This window comes from Sinohyriopsis cumingii, unplaced genomic scaffold, assembly GCF_028554795.1.
Source record: "Sinohyriopsis cumingii isolate HCF-2022 unplaced genomic scaffold, ASM2855479v2 utg001196l, whole genome shotgun sequence".
Classification (NCBI taxonomy): Eukaryota; Metazoa; Mollusca; class Bivalvia; order Unionida; family Unionidae; genus Sinohyriopsis; species Sinohyriopsis cumingii.
Window position 1 is genome coordinate 589,271 of NW_028315971.1, and position 20,093 is coordinate 609,363.

Here is a 20,093-nt window from a genome sequence, read left to right on the forward strand (position 1 = left end):
CTTTGTCTAAACACCACAGAAAAATGCTTAGCCAAACATTGTCACATTCTTCGCCAAATGGTTCAAAGAAAATCCCCATCCGTCAAAAGATGTTGATACAACGAGGAGGAATTCTGCATCTGTTGCTAGGACCCTTGCTAAAAGAAGCATTGGGAACAATGATGGGAGGACTCATGGGAGCAAGATAAAATGGACCTCTGGAGTCCAAAAATCTCAGACGTGACCATTGAAATCTGATGAGAGGATGAAAACTGGCTTTAGTGCCTAACAGAAGCTGGATGGGATACAATCGTTGGCAAGAACAGACCCGGCATTTGCCTCCTAGTCCTCATTTTACCGAGATATCCCAGTTACAACACGAATTGCAATCGTTAACGAATTGCAACGATTTGTCCAAAACAGAAAAATCGCTAAAAAGTACGGTGAAGTCTTGCAACGACTACAACTCTTTCACCAGAAAGCTTTAGACGAAACAGCTCTGCCGACTCTAAAAGATTTTAAGTTCTTGACGAAAATTTCATCATCATCACCACCACCACCACCACCAGCGGTCAAGACAGACGCAGCCCCACGAATGCCAGAGGAAGATGAGGTACGAGAAGTCTTTCAAACACCTTCAGCAGCTCCCATTCCTAGTAAGATTGCAGCGTCCTTGTTGAACCCTTCATCCACTCCCTAACGACAAGAACTGAAAGCTTGGCTTAAAAAGATGATGTCCACTCCTCCTTCGACAGAAGTGAAAAAGAAAGAAGGGAAACCAGAAGTGAAAAAAGAAAAGAAGACCAAACTCATCCTATTGCCACCTCCAACACCACCACCACCTTCGACTTCTACTCCCTTAGCATAGCGGGCACGTAAAGCCGTTTCCAAACCACCGTCTCGCCTCATTCAAAGTAGCATCAGCGAAGAGTGGGTGACTTATTAAAAAAGTTGTTACCAGCATTTACAACGATCTATCACAACCTGCAGATTACTGAGGAGTTCAGAAATCGGATCGCGCTGCCAAAACCCGTTTGAAAAGTCTCTGTTTACCTGAAGTTCAACGATGCTTACAAGAACAAGCCACGTACACATTACACTTTACACAAACCCATTCGAGGAAACTTTTCCAGAGGTCGCACTCAAGTGGAGGGCATCTATTATCAATCGCAAGCCGATTTAGCTGATGTCTCTCATTTTGCCACCTACAATCGTGACTACAAATATTTGTTTTGTGTCATCGACGTCTTTTCCAAATTTGCCCGAGTCGTACCAATGACTTCCAAATCGAGCAGTGAGTTGGTGCGAGCCTCAAACTGGTGTTTAAACAAAGTGGTCGTCACCCTCTTGGATAGCAAACCGACAAAGGCACCGAATTTCTGAACCAAGCTTTCGAGAAAGAATTAAAGAAACATGACATTCATTTTTTCACCACCGAGAATCCCGAAATCAAAGTCAGCATCGTGGAACGTTTTCAACGCACCTTGAAAGAACGCATGTGAAAATATTTTCGCATCACCACTCTCAGGTACATCGACGTCTTACCACACTTGGTTCATTGCTTACAACCAATTTTACCATCGGAGTGCAGGACGTGCCACGCCCCACCCCCCACCCCCCAATGAAGTGACTCCCGACAACGAAGTGCTCGTTTTTGAGCGCATGTTTGGTACGTACCCGACAGTGGCTTTCCCCAAGAAAGGTGGAGTCTTGACCGCAGGAGTTTGGGTGCGCATTGACAAAACCAAACGTACTTTCTACAAAGGTTACTTACTCAACCGGACCACTGAATTGTTTCGTGTCACTGGACGAGTGGGTGGTAGTCATCCTGTCGTCTATAAATTGGAAGACATGAACGGAAAAAGTGTTAAAAGGAACGTTTTACTTGCCCGAATTACAACGCGTAACCAAAAGAGAAGACGAAGTGTACGACATCGAAAGCTTTCTCGAACGAAGAACCCGTAAAGTGGGAAAACGAAGTGTCCAAAAAGTCAAAGTACGTTGGAAAGGATATCCTCCCTGTTCTGATTCTTGGATGGACGCTTCGCAAGTCATCCACTGTAAAAAGAAGTGACTATCATGCCCTTCCACACAGCCTCAGCTACCGCTATCACCGCAGTGACTACTCTTTCACCGAGTTCATCTCTGCAAGATCTACAAAAACAACCCAGTCAATCTGCAAACCGTCTACTACGACCCATAGAGTCCAGTCTCCAGCAGCGTACCGAGTCAACTACTATTACTAGTGCCAGGCCACCTGTATTAACTGCCCTGGCACAACCAGACCATGCTCTGGAAAAAACAACGGCAACAATCTCCAAAGAGATCATTTGCCAGCGTTGTTGCAAAAACATCACCACCACCACCAAAACGCAGAACACCACCAAGGACCAGTACCCCTACTATTACAACTAGAGTTCAGCAGGTAAGCCAAGAGCAAGTATTTCAAGACATTCAGCGGCTCTTGGACTCACCACATGGGCCGAGTTCACCTTACCCGGAAAAACAACAACAGCCGCAGTTGAAAAAGACGTAAGAGCGACAAAAGAGGCCACAACACATGATGACACGACCTAGAAAGCAGGAGGCGAAACTCAGTGGGACTAATCTTGGCAGTATCGGACCAAATGCTAATAAATGATTTCATTACATCGACCGCAATTATAGCCTGGAGATCCCTCAAGACAAAGAAACTCACGTCATACCAATGGCACTGGGAAGACGCATCCTTCAGAGACGTTTCAACATAGCGTACTCTAAACACCCACTGTCAACCTTAATCGACGCTGCAGAATTCTTATGTGAATTCCTTGTTGGCTTGGTATCCCTGTTCGATAAAACCACATTACTGACTTGACTCTTTTGCTACCACCGCTTCTAAAATAAAAAGTTATTTTTACCTAATAGTCACCAAACTTTTATACATGTCGCTTAGACATAATAGTGATTAGGAATTGATAGGGCATTGACAATGTACACTTTGAACGATAACTTTTTTGGAACTGTAAGGACATAGGAAAATTGTAAGACTGGTATGATTTGACTTAATTGCACAGGTGGCTAACAAATTATTGGCATTTTTTATTGTCCATTTAAATAACTGGACTAAATTTGGTTAAGTACGGGCTGGCGTTTTTGGGAGTGCACGACATCCATAGCCGGCTTGCCGATTTCCATGTTTCCTTGCCTCACTCGGACATCGTGCATAGACGGAGATGTTGAACCATTTCCATCCGTATAAGCTTGGTGTCCCGATGTGACGTCATCGCTGCGACCAATCTCAGCGGATGTTACATACTGCTGGGTCGACACCTGGTGCAGTCGACAGCAGACTGAAATCCAACTCTTTCTACCATGAGTGTGTGTTGGGTCCATTCCCACTCATGAAAGCCTTCATTCGGGTCATTAGGGACACCTAGTCCCACGACCTGATGGCTAAATTAGCAGTACTCCTTGAGCACATAAACGCCTGGGGGATGTGGCTCTAATTCGTTCCCCCAGGAAAAATTATCAGTCCGCGCGTACGGACTAACTATAATCCAACTTTCTCTCTCTCTGTCTCTGTCTCTCTCTCTGTCTCTGTCTGTCTGTCTGTCTCTCTCTCTCTGACTTTGAATATGCCAGGCACCTCCTGGACGAGCTAGCCATGGATGCCAGAGAAGAAAGTGAAAGAGCAGGAGGAAGTGGAGAAAAGGAAGAAAAAGAAGAGAAAAAGAAGATTTTGATCATGCCTCACCTGATGATTTGGCCAGTGTGTGAGTTGACAGCGAATGTCAGTACACCTCCACAGATATCACCAGCACCACAGCCAGTAGCAGCACCACAGCTACAACCAGCCCAGTGTCCACAGGAGGCAAGGAGGCCAATTCATCCCCGAGTGTGGCACATAAGACAGAGGGAACAACATAAACAAGTGGTCACTATCCCTCAAACGGAGGAGTGGGATACTGAAGCAAATCAAGCTCCATATGCGCTCCCAACCACGCATAAATTGGGAGCAGGACTGGAGCAGACGATGCGTGTGTGGGGCTAGACCTGGGAGGTGCCGATATTAGAATGTGTATTTGGAGTTTAGGACTGCCCAAATCTTTAAAAAAAGAGACTATTGTAGTTGCCAATTGGTATGAGTGTGGAGTAGTGTGATTATAAACACTCCTTTACTGATGTGGTAGTGTGTCTTTGTGTGTGCATAAGCTCGCATACGTTTGTGTGGATAGCATGTTTTGGGGTTTGTAAGCGTTCACGTACGTTTGTGTGCATAGTAGATATTGTGTTGTGTTTTTTTTCTTCTCGTTCCTGTGTGTGGATAATATATTTGGGTTTGTTTTTCTCCTTCCCGTGTGCGGTTAGTATATTTTTGGTTTGTGGATAGTATATATTGGGTTTGTATTTTCTCCTTCTCGTGTGTGGATAGTATATTTGTTTTTTTTTTTCTTCTTCTCATTTCCGTATGTGGATAGTATATTGGGTTTGTTTTTTTCTCATTCCCGTGTGTGGATAGTAGATAATATGTGAAGTGAGTGTAATGGATGTTTTCCTTCACGTCCGTGATAGATACCTATAAAGTCAAAGCTATCGTCATTCGCGCCATTCAACACTGAATAAACGAAGATGTCAATGGATTTGTTTAACAACTTAAAAGACAGTTGGTACTGTATGTCGCCTATGTGGTGAAAAGGCTAGAACATGAATGGAGGTATCCAGTTACCAAAGACTTTGTAACAAGTCAAGTGACCAATCTGAAAGTTGCTAGGGATGTGGTGCAACGCATGATAGAGGAGGTGGTGGAGAAATTAAGAGGGTTCATTCATCCTCAGTATGTAAGAGTGTGAACCTTGAAGGAGGCACTTGATAATGTCATCAAAGTCAGGTGCTTTTTAGAAGACATACTGAATTTGACAGAGTGGTCATTTGTAAAGTAGGGGCTTGACTAACTAAAAATAGCTGAAGAAATGAGGAGAAAGGTAATGAAAGAGGAGATGAAAAAGATTAAAGATCAGTGGGCAAAGGAGATAAAGGAAAACGAAAAAAGAAAGAAACAAGAACAGTTTGAAAGACTAAACGAAAACTGGATAAAGGTGCAGGAGAAATTTAGATATATGGGACATCCAGACTGGATGCCGGAGAAGAAAAAGAAAGGAGTCATTGAAAAAGTGAAGAAATGGTGGAAGAAAAAAGAAGAATCCAAATGCCCTTTTCAAGGACAATCATATGCCTCAAAAAGATTTGCTTTCTTGCATAAATGTTTTTTTTTAGATAGTTGTATAGTTGTTTGTGTTTGTATGTTGTATGATTTGTTAAATATGGATATTTCCCCGCGAAAACGTTTTAAGGATTTTTCTCGCTCTTTCGTCCGATTGAGGTAAGCCCCTTGTTACATTGTTACCAAACTTCAGTACCGTTACATCACCTCACCTGTTCCATTCCTATTGTCCTTATACAACAACCCCACCTTCCTTTGACGCTATACAGACCCAAAATTCCCAATGTTCAATTCCCCTTGATGCTAGAGTGTCCCAGGGTGTGATACAAAAACTTGAGGCTATAGTGTCCCAGGTGTGTTCTGTAATGTATTTTTCATTGAGGCTAAAGTATCCCCCTTCACTACTGCCGACTTAACATAACCTTAAATGATGGATATGCTATTCATCATTTCGCTGATCATAAAAATAGTGGATGCTATACAGCAACGTAACCTATTCAAACGCAATATATTCTATTTAGTATTGCTTCTGTCGTACACGCAGCTTTTTGCCTAACCTGCCGTTATCTAAGATCAGTGTCTTAACTATGCAGTGAATCTTAGAAATATATTGAAATATTTTCGATGCGTACTGGCAAAGTTTAATCAGGTTCCAACTGTTCAGGCAAGTGACGGTATTGGAATTCTTTGAAAAATCAAAAGCTGCATGAAAGTACAGGTATGACTTTTAGAAGTTCAAAAGTATAGCTCATTCACAGTTATCAAAGTTGCCCAAATAAATATTCAAACGTTACTTTCATCATGTTTTATAGATAGTGACAGTAAATATTGTCTTGAATATACGACAATACAAAATTATCAGCTTGCCTGTGTACAATGAAATTAAAACTGTTATTCATTAATACTGTAGAAACCGGTATTCTGCAGTGGAGATATACAAGAAGCTAATATTCGGTTGCTTAGTGAGCTATTTAGAATTGCGAGCAGTTTCTACTTATTACAAAGATACGCTATTCTGAGATTAATTATTAATTTCATTCACTATTCAATGAATTGAAAAATCTGCTAATTTCTTGTTACAATCAAGCATGAGAAACGAAAAATTCAATACAGAATAAATTACAATTAGGAGTGAGTAGTTTTAATATTAAAATAACTAATAAATTGGGTAAAATTCCTTCGCCTAAAACTAACAAATCTTACCTTTACGGAGCGTAAATGACTATAGGGTGGGGTTCAGCAGCTTTTAATGTATCGTTTGTAAACAAAATAGCCGCTGGCTCTATACTGATACAAATTGAGTTTTCCAGTGAATGAGAAACACATGTTATATTCACAAAAGAAAGACACAAATTTCTTTATTTGACATAATGCAATCTGTCACGTCGTAAAATGCATTATTTTCATACTTCAATATTTAATCAAATGAAATAAGAAAATTCATCTACGGGATTATTTTGTCTCAGTCAAAGTATGCGGGTTCAAACTTTCACGTCACATGACTTATTGACCAATCAAGCAAGTGTACCGTACTTAAGCTATGACATGGCGGATATTGTTTACAGGGGAGGTTAAGTCGAATCCGTAATTCGATAAGTTTATGACAGAAAATGCAAGCTGGTAGATATAAATTTATAATTAATTAGATTCCGATCAGAAAATATACTGTCCCTTGCGATAGTTCCAATTTATGAGATAGCAAAGTGTAGCCTTGAACACTGTTATCGCGGTACTTAATAAGTTAATGCTCTTATCCACAGGGGTTCGTTGCAAAGAAATTCAAGGGAATGGGGTTCTAACCTGTAACACTATATATTGTTACAGGTTAGAACCCCCATCCCTTGATTTTCTTTGTAACGAGCCCCTGTGCTCTTATCGGTACATATCAAAACCGTTCTGTTATTGCTGCATTGTTACAAATTGTGAAGATTCTCCGACATTCGCTTTATAAATTCCTATAAAAATCTATGTGAATCCAGCGGCATAAATATAAATAAAACCACAGGTGCTCGACGCGAGCTTGATGCTGAGAAGAAAACAAAAAAAATCTGAAGGAAAAAAATCATACAGAGTGACAAAAATACCTTAGATTAAACCAATGACCCGTTCTGACATAGGACCCTCTCTATCATAATATACAAGGGAGAAGTTACATAACTTCCAAATACTTCGTTCCACCCATGACCCTCGATTTCCTTCTGCAATATCCGTCTTTGAAGGCACGCGTCCTTACTATATGACTTGTTTTACTCCTGAGATATTTTTCTGTTCATCAAGCCATCATTGACTTTTCTGCGTTGTACCAAACTGAAGTAACATACTCCGGAACGTACGAGCACCTGTGAATATAACCGCTTACGGCGGCTGACCCAGATTACCGAACCATGGGGACACAACTCTGTATTGTGCTATTTGCCTAGGTATAGCACGCATGGCACGTATTATTATAATAAACATAAATTTCAACTTACCGATAAGATGTAATTTCCACGCTTGCACTGGCTCAACATTTACACAGAAATAAAGATCAAATGACTCTAATGTCAGGTAAGTTTAAATCCAAGATAGCAACAGTAGAAATTAAAGTAAAAAACTTCTATAACTTTGTCAGAATTTTAAGTGCATTGTGGCAAAGAAATATTAATATATAAATGAATCTATTCAGAAGATACATTCAGTATATTTCATAATCAAGACCAATGCAGATGTAGTAAATCTGACAAGGGTTTAGTATATGATGATCCATGGAATTGCATGTACTTTACATAAAAAGTGACGTTTATTATTCTTTAATGTAGAAATGTTTACATTTTTTGGGAAGTTGTGCTCCGACAGATTTGGTTCCTTCCTGGCTATTAGCTTTAGATCTGTTAATTAATAGATGGCACGTGTTCAAAATTATTCGAGAAATTCTATTTGCCACAACAGTGCAGCTGAGTATACTGTCTATGGGCCGCTAAACGTGATACTAAAAATTTTAAAAACATTTCGTACACTTGAAATTATGCAGCATATATCACTGGTCCCAATTTCAGGACAATACAAATCTTCAATAACAATTGAATGCTAAGAAATGTGATTTCATTGCACTATCAGACGATACTTGATCTTCAAGTTCCAATTTTTTAAACTCCTGTATATTTTTCAGACGGTAATACGAGATCCCAAGCAGATCCAGTTGCTGTTAGACCATGCCAAACGCGCCTTATCTGCCAGTCTGATTCATCTTGCAAGTAAACTTACTACCAGAGCATATCAAAGTTTAGGTGAAATGGCAAATCAAATGGAAGACTCCATTGTGGCACTTGGGTATGAAACCTGCTCTGATGTATTTCTGAAGGTATGTTCAACTGTAATGTCTGTGTAACTGAACAATTCAACAAATTAGTTTTATGTTGTTGTGTCTGTTTGTTACCAATTTGGTTTATCCACAATCACTTTAGTTGTCCACCGTCTACATTAACTTTGTATATTTCTTATACTTGTGGTAAGGAAGAACCCTATCAATTTGGGATAAGGGTCAAGGTCATTGTCACTGAAGGAAGAAAAATGGCTACTGCACATTTACTTGAGATCGTCACAATATGCAACTACCAGACTTAGTGGATAGCTAGCTCTTGGGGTATAAAATAACCCAGTTGATTTCAAGATCAAAATTGTAAAGGCCATTGTCACTCAGAAAGAAGAATATTGTGTTTGTGCAATAATGTGAGGTCTCGATATAGCTACCAACTGTTGTCAGTGGCTTGCACAGGTTTTAAGGAAGAACGATTGATTTTCAAGTCAAAAGGTCCAATGTCATGGTCACTGTGATGAAATGAAGAAAAATTATTTCCTTACAAAAGCATTAGTTCTGCTTGACATACCTCAGCCAAATTGTTGGGATGTCTTGCACTTGGGGTAAGCAAGTATGGTATTATTTTGGGGTCAGAAGATCAGAGGACAAGGCCACTGAAACAAGAAACATAATGTCTGCAAAATATGTATAATATCATAGTTTTACACCAAAGACCTGGCCAAAACTTTGTGAACGACTTGATTGTGTGAGAAATTTAAAAAAATGTTGATGTGGGGGTCCAAAGATCAGAGGTCAAGATCACTCTGTGAAGAAAAAAAATCAGTTTCTGCTAAAAAAAATTAATTTATTAACATATTGCAGTGATAAACTTGGGGCAGGCACATACTGTGTCATTCATGGTACTGTTGTTGAGGAATACTTGAATAGATATCCAAAATAAATGGCAATTGTTTCTTTTCACCCATGTCCTTTATCGGGGTCCCGAGTGGCCGAGTGGTCTAAAGTGCTCACCGTTCTGGATCACTGCCATCTCACCTCTGTCTGCGTGGGTTCGAGTCCAAGGCTCGGCTAGCGTGGGTACATGGGAAAGCCTGCCAGTAGCTTCTCGTGGGTCGGTGGTTCTTCCCTGGATTTGCCAAGGTTCTTCCTCCACCAGTTATACTGGCCGCCATCTATAGCCTATCTTGTGCTGAAAAATGGCGTTAAACCCTAGAACAACAACAACAATAACAACAATGTCCTTTATCCCAGAAATGTAATGAGGAATATTGGAGGTAGTGAAGAATACTTCATGAGCTAGTAATTGTATGTAAAAAATAAAACTTTTTTCATCTAAGTGTGGCTGTGTTCTCTAGGCTAAGGGGGAACATGTTGTCACGGTAGATATTTAAATGACCTTAGTACACAGTGGTGGATTGAATATGTTGCACTTGAACTAGTGTTGAGTGTAGTTTAGACAGAAGTCTGACTGTACTACACTCACCAAGTTTAAATTACCATCCACATCAAAGGCACAGATTGTCTACTTTGTAGATTATCTTGACTAATTGATTGCATCTCTAAAAGAATGTTACACAGAACAGTGAGTCAGTCTGCATTTTGCATCTGTTATGATTAAATATTCATAGAGAAAAAGCCAGTGATAATATATTGGATTTTGAAGGCATTATTGCACTCATTGAAGTTATTTGTCACCTATAATGCTCAGGTAAGATTCAGCATTTCCTAATGAAGTTTTGTCTGCCATATTTAGGTGTATATTTTGCGGGTGATGGAGTTCTTCTGCTACTTTGTATACAGAGTTATGGGCCTTGTTACTTGATATGAGATCTTTTCACAGCTGAATTTTTGTTAATACAGTTTATAATGTCAGAGAGATACAAATATACTTATTAAACCTTTTGTGTTGTAGATGTCATCTGGACAGAGTCATGAATCTAGTGTTTCATGTTTTAAGTCCTTTGCCACTAACTGAATACAGGATAATCAATAATTCAATTCTAGATAGTTGCATATGTTTGCACAACACCCACAAAATTAGCATGCTATATTTTTCATTCAGTAGGGAACAGTTATTTATTCCTTCTATCACTTTTGCATCATTGTCATGAATGCTTTTTGGGTCGATGCATTAATAATTAGGCATATTGATATATCTCTGTTCAGTTAAAAGATTTTCTTTGGAGTGAGACAGTGACATTTTCACAAATTGAAATTTTTTCAGATTGGTGGAATCACCATGGCAGTAAAAAGTATTTTTCAAGGCAAGTCTGTTTCTTTGTTGCTTGATAGTCATTTTAAAGAAGGCTTAAACTGAAATTCATAGAAGAGAGGATTTTTCATGTAAACATTTAGTTTAAATAATTGCAGACATATCACTTAGTCACACAAATGGTACACTGGGATTGATCTCATCAAGTTATACCATTATCTTTAACAAGGGCTATAGGTTTTTTTATTATTTCAAAACCATTCTTTCTCTAATATATCAGCATTTTGCTACAGTTATCTGCATCCCAAGTATACTAGGCGATTAAAGATGTTAAAGCTATTGAAACTGACATCATATTATGTCCTGAAATATATTAATGAGATAAAATTAGTTCCTTGATTAGGGCTAGAGGTATTTATTGAAAGCTGTCTTAATACATAGATAAAATATATACCTATTTATCTCATACTGTCAGATTCTGTGAAGTAAAGAAATAAATCATATTTGATTGGTTGCAACAAGCACTTTCGAAAACATGTATGATGTATATTTTGGTAAGTTAACAATATACAATAATACCAACATTTACTTAAGCATGTAAGCTTTGGGCATATGTAGGCTTGAAAATATGTGGACATGTGCATACCTTTTCTTAAGAGGGAATACAAAATGTTGATGAGTACATCACTTACATGTTGGTTGTTATCCAATTTGGATTACAATTATTTCTTGAATTGCTAAATATTCGACATGGTAATCATGAGGAAACCAAAAACCTATTTACATTTAAGCTAAAGAAAACTGTTGCTACTAAATAGTAGTAAATGGGTGGAGAATGTAATAAGTAACCCTCTTAAAGTGGGAAGTCGTGATATTTGGGTTTATCAAAATGAAAATATAAATAACAATTGGAAGCATATTGGTAGAAATATACTTTTAGACCAATATAAGCAAATTTCATAATGAAAATATGCACATGTCTTCCAAAAGGTCTCAATTTTATACATCATACCTGTCTTTCAAGTAGCCTTATATACCTTAGTCCTCCATAATAAACTTATTTGGATTTTGTTTAATTTAGAATTTCAGTTTATCATTTACCCTTGGATTCCTAATATATTTATTGTGAAAAGATTTCACTTCTGCAAAGAAAATATCTATTTTGTCATTAAGATGACATATTTCTTTAATTTTTGTATACATGTCCATTGTTCCAGGAAACCCTGATAAAACTAGAGAAATACACCAACAGATCAAATGTACCTAAAGGCAGTGAACTTGTAAAATCTAATACAAACTCTTATACTTTTTTCAGACTGTATTAGTAAAGGTGGATCAGTTTATACATTGAAATAGTACATTATTAAAAATTAATAGGTATATATCTTCAGTGACATTGTACAAGTTTAGGCCATATTGAATAAATCTGTTATCAACTCTATTCCTTTAAAATAGTTTTATAAAAATGTTAACCGATCCTTCAAGTAAAACGTCTGTGATGAAATACAGTTAATAACTGTTATGTCAATATGTATTCTTTGCAAAACACAGATTTTACAAATTGATGTAAAAAGCAACTTTAATTTTTCAGGTATAAAATATTCTTCCAGTTGGAAGAAAAGTAAGTTTGATCATTTGTGGATGGTCTTTTTTGAGGCTTATGACTTTGTTGATGCAATTGTAAGTATCGGGTTACTGACTTTGCTGACTTTATTCTCTCTCTCTTTGTCTGTCTGTCTGTCTGTCTGTCTCTCTCTCTATATATATATATATTCAAGTAATAAACAAGTTTTTCATTGTTCATTGTTGTAAACATTCCATCTGCAGCTGTTTCAGTAGAAAGCATTAACCATATATTTGCATTAACTTGTTTTCAAACAAAATCACATAATCTTAGAGTATAGGTTTGTAGGCATTGTATGGTAGACTTTGCGGACTTTGTATCTTTAAGTTCATCACATTCTGTTAAAAAAATTTGTTTGTAAAGGTAATATTCCAAAAATGCGTTTCTAATTTAGTACTAGCTGGTAGATTTGATGGCAGAAAACCAGCATTTGTATAACTCTGGAAGGTATTCAAGCAAGAAACTTTTCTGTCAAATTTTGATTAAAGTGTATTAAGCGGCTTTCTAGGAAGTCATTAACGGTTTTTATATATTTTAAGCAGCAGCTCTATTTGACTCACTGTGACTCAAAGAAAATTTGGTATTGCAGAATGGTTTATATTCTATAGCAAGTTGCACACCAAACTTTGTGGATTCGCTTGCATCAAATGTAATAAATTCACCTAGAGATTCTGGGACCTAAAGGTCAGTGGTCATGATTTACATAATTTGTCTAATAAGAAAATAATGGTTTCTTCACATTGAATTGCATTCAGGACTATAAACTTTGAACTTTGTTAATGATTTCATTAGTCAACCACATGATACTTGTGCCCACATTAAGGACTGTTAAACAAGGTTCATGCATATTGTATGCCATTTAGAGTACTCTTAATGAACAAGGTTCATGCATATTGTATGCCATTCAGAGTACTCTTAATGAACAAGCTTCATGCATATTATATCCCATTCAGAGTACTGTTAATGCGAGAAAGTCATTTGGAAGTATTTGGTGTTTAGGAAAGGTGATCATGTCTGATGGTAGATCAGCATCAGTTGCAGAAACATAGAAGTCCTTGACTAAATAAAAGTCTTTTTAGAATTATCCAAGCTATTTTGTTCATGTCAAGCCAACAAATGTCCAGACAGGGTTAGGCCATTGGCGTTGACTAACTCTTGTATGTTACTGTCATGCAATTCCTCTTTGCTCTTGAATTGTTGTTTTTAATTAAATGATCTGTCTTCATTTTTGCCTGAATTTCTTTATTTGTTCAAATGTTCATTTGTAATGTTGAAACATCTTTATATACTTGCTTTGAAGAGGCATGAAGTCAAATCTCTTTTAGAAGAACTAGAGCAAATCTCAGTGGATCTGGAACGAGACAAAAAATGGGATAAGTGCTGCTTTGTGTCTCATAACTTGTACAACTCATATGTAAAAGCTGAACCTCACAACCTCTGGAATCATCACTCCATCATGGCCAATAAGAAGAGGATGGTTCTTCGAATGGCAAGATGCACCTATCAGACTGTGAGACAATTTAACAGTTTATTTCTTTGCTGCAAAATAAATTTTGAAACAAGAACCATAACATTTTTGTATTGATCGTAAAGGTAAATAGCATAGTTACATGCATTAAACTAAAAGGTGAAGGATATATCCATACAGACATGTAAATAAATTCATATATGTTTGTTAAGCTTCAAACTGAAATATCATGTAAATGATGGTAATTCTTGATGAATGCAACATAGATGTCCTTGTTGCATGTTTTTTCTGTATGATGCATTTTTCAGCAATATCTTTAGCAGGCTATTATTTAGTGCATGCTTCTCAAAACATGAGGAAAAGAAACAATGAAAATGTTGCCCAAAGACTTTGCTACCAAATATATTTTATACAAATCTTTATCATTAAATTTAGATAGTCTGACAATTTTGATTTAGATTTCCCTAAGAATATAATGCAGACATGAAAATTCCTCATCTGAATTGAACCCTTGCCTCTTTTAGAAAAATTTTGCCGCTGTCAATCAAAATTGCCGATTTGGTATGTATACAATACATTATAAAATTGTTTCAGCTGAGAGTAATGTTCATTATTATCTAATATGTAGTAATATATTTTATAATCAATAAATGATTTTATATTTATACATTTTTATTCCCTGATAATCTGTAAAAGAAGTTTAATAGTTGTTCATAATGGAAAAATCAGTTTGTCACTTAAGGCAACAATTCACTTGAAATAAAATTGTCAGGGCTATTTGCTAAAATTGCATTGTCATGTACTTTAAATAAACTTTGCATTGCCATTTTGCTATAATGTGAATCTTTAAAATTTACAGTTATATGTTGCAAAGTATATGCTTGAAATTTGCACTGCCACAGGCGATAATGTGTGTGCTTGAAATAAAATTTGCACTGCCACAGGCAATAATGTGTGTGCTTGAAATAAAATTTGCAATGCCACAGGCGATAATGTGTGTGCTTGAAATAAAATTTGCACTGCCATTTGCTATGTGTGTGTTTGAAATAAAATTTGCACTGCCACATGCTATAATGTGTGTGCTTGAAAGAAAATTTGCACCACCACATCCTATAATGTGTGTGATTGAAATAAAAGTTGTACTGCCATTTGCTATAATGTGTGTGCGTGAAATAATGCACTGCCATTTGCTATAATGTGTGTGCTTGAAAAAAATTCACACTGCCATTTGCTGTCATCTTTGTGCTTGAAATAAAATTTGCACCGCCACATCCTATAATGTGTGCTTGAAATAAAATTTGCACTGCCATTTGCTATAATGTGTGTGTATGCGTGTGATCTGGATTTTTAACGTAGCTTTAACAATTTTTCAGTCATATCGCTATGATGTCTGCAGTGTGACAGTTTATAGTGATGTCTAGCACTAGGGCATCATGCCACAGACATATAGCTTGATGTCCCGCCTAGTCATATTATCCTGACACCAGGCCGACCAGTCCTAACACTAACCTCTTAATGCTGAGCGCTAAGCAAGGCAGCTGTTAGTACCAATCTTTTAAGTCTTTGCTGTAATGTGTGTGCTTGAAATAAAATTCACACTGCCATTTGCTATTATGTGTGTGCTTGAAATAAAATTCACACTGCCATTTGCTATAATGTGTGTGCTTGAAATAAAATTTGAACTGCCATTTGCTATAATATGTGCTTCAACTGATATTTGCTATCATGTATGTTCTTGAAGTAAAATTTGCAGTATCATTTGCTATGGTGTGTGCATTTAAAGTTTGTGATGAGTATTTGCTTTGGAATGTGGACTTGAAATAAAATTTGATGTGCCATTTTCTGGGATGAATTTACTTGTAGTAAACTTTGTGATGGGATTTGCTATATTGTGTGTATGAAGTATAACTAATCTCATTTGACATAATGTGTGTGCTTGAAATAAAATTGCACTGCCCTTTGTTATAAAGTATATGCTTGATATAACATTTGCACTGCCATTTGTAATCATGTATATAAATTTGCAGTGTTATTTGCTATAATTTGTACATCTAAAATTTGTGATGGTATTTGCTTTAAAATGTATGCATGAATTAAAATTTGATGTGCCATTTTGTGAGAATATTGTATTTAAAGTAAACTTTGTAATTCGATTTGCTATAACATGTGTATATTATAAAACTTTTGGCTCATTTCATATAATGTGTGTACGTGAAATAGAATGGGCAAGCTATTTCCTACAGCGTGAATGTTTGAAATAAAATTTGCCATGTCATTTTGCTATAATATGACAAAAATATGCAAAATCTTTTATTTTCATATGATCTAACTGATTGCTTAAAAAAGCAAATCACAGCTAAGGGAACTATTAGATTGTCTAGACTATTTCAGTGTTGGAACAGCTGTGTGAATATGACTGCGTGGAAGCCTTGATGTTGTGGGCCATATCCTTGAGGGAGACAAAGAAATATGATGTTGCTCTAAAGAAAGCCGAAAGAGCTTTAGAGTGTTGTAAGGTGAGGATAAATTGATACATTGCTGGGTGTTGTACGGTGAGGATAAATTGATACATTGCTGGGTGTTGCATGGTGAGGATAAATTGATATATTGCTGGGTGTTGTATGGTGAGGATAAATTGATACATTGCTGGGTGTTGTATGGTGAGGATAAATTGATACATTGCTGGGTGTTGCATGGTGAGGATAAATTTATACATTGCTGGGTGTTGTAAGGTGAGGATAAATTGATACATTGCTGGGTGTTGTATGGTGAGGATAAATTGAAACATTGCTGGGTGTTGTATGATGAGGATAAATTTATATATTGCTGGGTGTTGCATGGTGAGGATAAATTGATACATTGTTGGGTGTTGTATGGTGAGGATAAATTGATACATTGCTGGGTGTTGTATGGTGAGGATAAATTGATACATTGCTGGGTGTTGTAAGGTGAGGATAAATTGATATATTGCTGGGTGTTGTATGGTGAGGATAAATTGATACGTTGCTGGGTGTTGTAAGGTGAGGATAAATTGATACATTGCTGGGTATTGTATGGTGAGGATAAATTGATATATTGCTGGGTGTTGTATGGTGAGGATAAATTGATATGTTGCTGGGTGTTGTAAGGTGAGGATAAATTGATACGTTGCTGGGTGTTGTATGGTGAGGATAAATATATACATTTCTTTTCTATGAACTCTACAGAAGCCCTCCATATTTTTTTGTTGACGTTACATCATCTGAATTTGTTTCCCAGTTTTACATTATGTTTTGGAAAAAGTAGCCATGATGTCCCTCTTTTTAGTAGAAAAATTGTCCATCCTGAAAATATAATGGTGGTGAAAATAATTCAGTATTTTCTCCAATAAGAGCTGAAAAGCTAATCATATACAAAGATGACTACTTGTTTTACAGACATGACATTTATTATTATTCTCATTATTATTATTGTAAATTTAAGATTTTTGTCACCAAAATAAACTGAGGCCAAGAATTATGTCTCCTGACAATGTTTTAGGAATTATTAGTTGTATTTTACAGACCATATTGTTATTCTGAAGAAAATCTGTTTTTATTCAAGTCAGCAATTTTGTGATAAGTCTAATTTAAAACCATAAGTTCATTGCATATTGTATGTAATAGATTACACTCACTAGGTAAAGGTTTCAAAAGTCAATGAGACCACTCTGGTGACCTAGTGGTTTGAGCATCCACATTGGATGTTGGAGGTCACGGGTTTGAACCCTGGCCAAGTCGTATCAAAGATGTATAAACATGGTACTAACAGTGGCCTCACTAGGTGCTCAGTGCTCGGCATTAAGAGGTTAGTGTTAGGATTGGTTGGCTTTTTGTCAGGATAACGTGACTGGGTGGGACATGATGACCCAGTGCAAGAAATCACTATAAACTGCCACACTGCAGACATTTTAGCGCTATGACTGAAAAATTGTTAACACTGCATTAAAAATCCAACTCACATACACACTCAAAAGTCAATGAAAATATCTGTATTTGTGCCTCTCAATACATCTCTTTCTCACACTCTCTCATTATTACTCTCGTGGTTATGAGTAATGCTAATCTAAAACAGAATGAGTTAGTGACCAAATCAATTAGTTATGGTTAAACTGCTTATACTTTAAGGCACATTTTGTTACACATGACATGAAAGCTTTGTGTTATAATATAGTAAATCATCTTTAACCATGTCTAACACCCTTCCATTTGGGAATAGTATAGAACCTAACCCACCTAGCAACAAATCAGGGCCTTTTTTTTTCCCATTACAACCATGAGCAGAAGGAATGTTTTAGATGCTAACCTGCTATCATATTATGCACTTTCAACCTTTGATAAATTCTCAAGTTTTGTTTAGTTAACTACAGGGATTTATTTTAGGACAGTATAGATTTCCCCTTGACTTCAGGATATCAGGTACTCATGCCATGTGACAGTGTCATATAATGTCTCATTACAACAGACACTAGTGTCATGTGGTATTGTCATGTGACATTACAACAGGCACTAGTGCCATGCATCAGTGTAACTTAATGTCACATTACAACAGGCACTAGTGCCATGTGGCAGTGTCATGAAGTCACATTACAACATGCACTAGTGCCATATGGCAATATCATCTGATGCCATCACATGCAATACTAAATTTATTGTAGTTACTTCGTAGTTAGCATGTACAACTAATTGCAACCCAAAATATTTTTGGGTTTGAATCATACCATTGGATCAGCCTGGGTTAGCAACTGTAATGTGTCCTTGGGCAATGCACTTTATTTCATTTTCCTCTGTACTAAATAGCATTACTCGTGTGAAATACTAAATCTGTTATTGATGTTTCTCTTGGAAACTGTTTTTGTACAGTGTTTTATGTTGGGATATAGTGCCTGAGCATGGGCACAATACTCACCAGAGAACACCTCCCGTGGAAGATGAAAATAAGGCAATAATAGGATAGATCTAGGTTATAGCCATCTGGATAGCTGACATACACATGCTAATTCAATAAATGCTTTCAAGCACGAATGTAAGAAAGGAAGAGTATCAGGTTCTTGGTCATAGTCGTGAAGTGTCAAAGACTAGATGATGTTAGATGAGGTAACAGATTGAAGAACAAGTCTTCAATGATCATCCTTACCATGATCTAAAATATAATTTACTTCTTTTTCGAAAACAGTCAGAGGCAGAGAGACAGATTATTAAAAACTTAATAGGAGATGTGCATCAAAGCCGTGATGAAGAGCTGCCTGAGGATAATCTTTGGGAGTGGCTGGAAGGAACAAATGTTGGGAAAGATGCGAAGGTGAAGACAGCTTGCATACACAGCAAGTCTTTAACTTGATTATATATTTTCATATCTTGTACTTACTTGCTATTATAAGATGAGAGATTTGCTACACCACTGTACTAATAGTCCATGTGTGTATTTTTTGTCATTTTTGCATTAAGTGAAGATTCAATACCATAAAGTTCAATCCATTTCAGAAGAAAATTTTGCAAGAAGATATCCATAATTGTTTATTAATAATGCATAACCTCCGTTTGAAGCTGTGAATTTTAGCTTGGCTCTGCTGCTAAATTTGGCTTATTCACAAACTGAAATAGTAAACCATTGCTTATGGTGTCCATTATTAGTTCTGTTTTTTAATCATTGTGAATTGCATGCAATGAAGGGGTGTTTTATTTAAGACCTGTTAACAATCTTCTCTCTTTCTCTGATATAAGGAAAGACAAAGAGCTGAAGAAGCAAGAAGAAGATATGTGAAAAAGACCAAGAGACACGGATGTATGTTTGGTACAATTTTATGCTGCCTTACATAAGAATGGCACTCTGAATTAAGAGAAATATTGTTTCATCCTATTTTCATGATGTAATGTTTTCAAAGCTTTTCTAATTTTGATCACATCCGTATAATTATTTGCTAAAGTATAATAATAATTGAACCTACATGCTTATTAATATGACTGTTTTAATTCAGAGTTAAATCATAAGCATGACTTACATGAGTCTACGTTTGTATTATTCCTATGAAAAGCATCGGTAGAGAGATATTTACATGACAGCAGTGCAAAGTGGTCATTGTATTAATGTAGCTGTTTACTCTTATTCTTCACAGCAAAACGAAGGGAAAATTCATCTGACCAAGAAGACACTGCACCTCAACCCTCAGAGGTACTGACAAGGGAGACAACCAAATCATCACATTCTATTGTCCCTGAAACAGAATTACTGTACAAAAGAACTTTATCACTTTCTGATATACCTCTTTCAGAAACGATATTGCAGAGATCA

The 20,093-nt window shown here is 36.7% G+C and overlaps 1 protein-coding gene across 1 annotated transcript in view; it reads left to right on the forward strand.

Moving 5' to 3' along the window:
* The first annotated feature begins 4,931 nt into the window (after positions 1 to 4,931).
* LOC149772727 (3'-5' exoribonuclease HELZ2-like) overlaps positions 4,932 to 20,093 on the forward strand; it is a 56,403-nt gene continuing 41,241 nt past the window's right edge. The window contains exons 1-6 of the mRNA XM_089947438.1: positions 4,932 to 5,132; positions 8,331 to 8,522; positions 10,705 to 10,744; positions 16,176 to 16,300; positions 18,978 to 19,103; positions 19,918 to 19,973. Of these exons, the coding sequence (XP_089803564.1) occupies positions 4,932 to 5,132; positions 8,331 to 8,522; positions 10,705 to 10,744; positions 16,176 to 16,300; positions 18,978 to 19,103; positions 19,918 to 19,973 (740 nt within the window). The remainder of the gene's footprint in view (positions 5,133 to 8,330; positions 8,523 to 10,704; positions 10,745 to 16,175; positions 16,301 to 18,977; positions 19,104 to 19,917; positions 19,974 to 20,093) is intronic.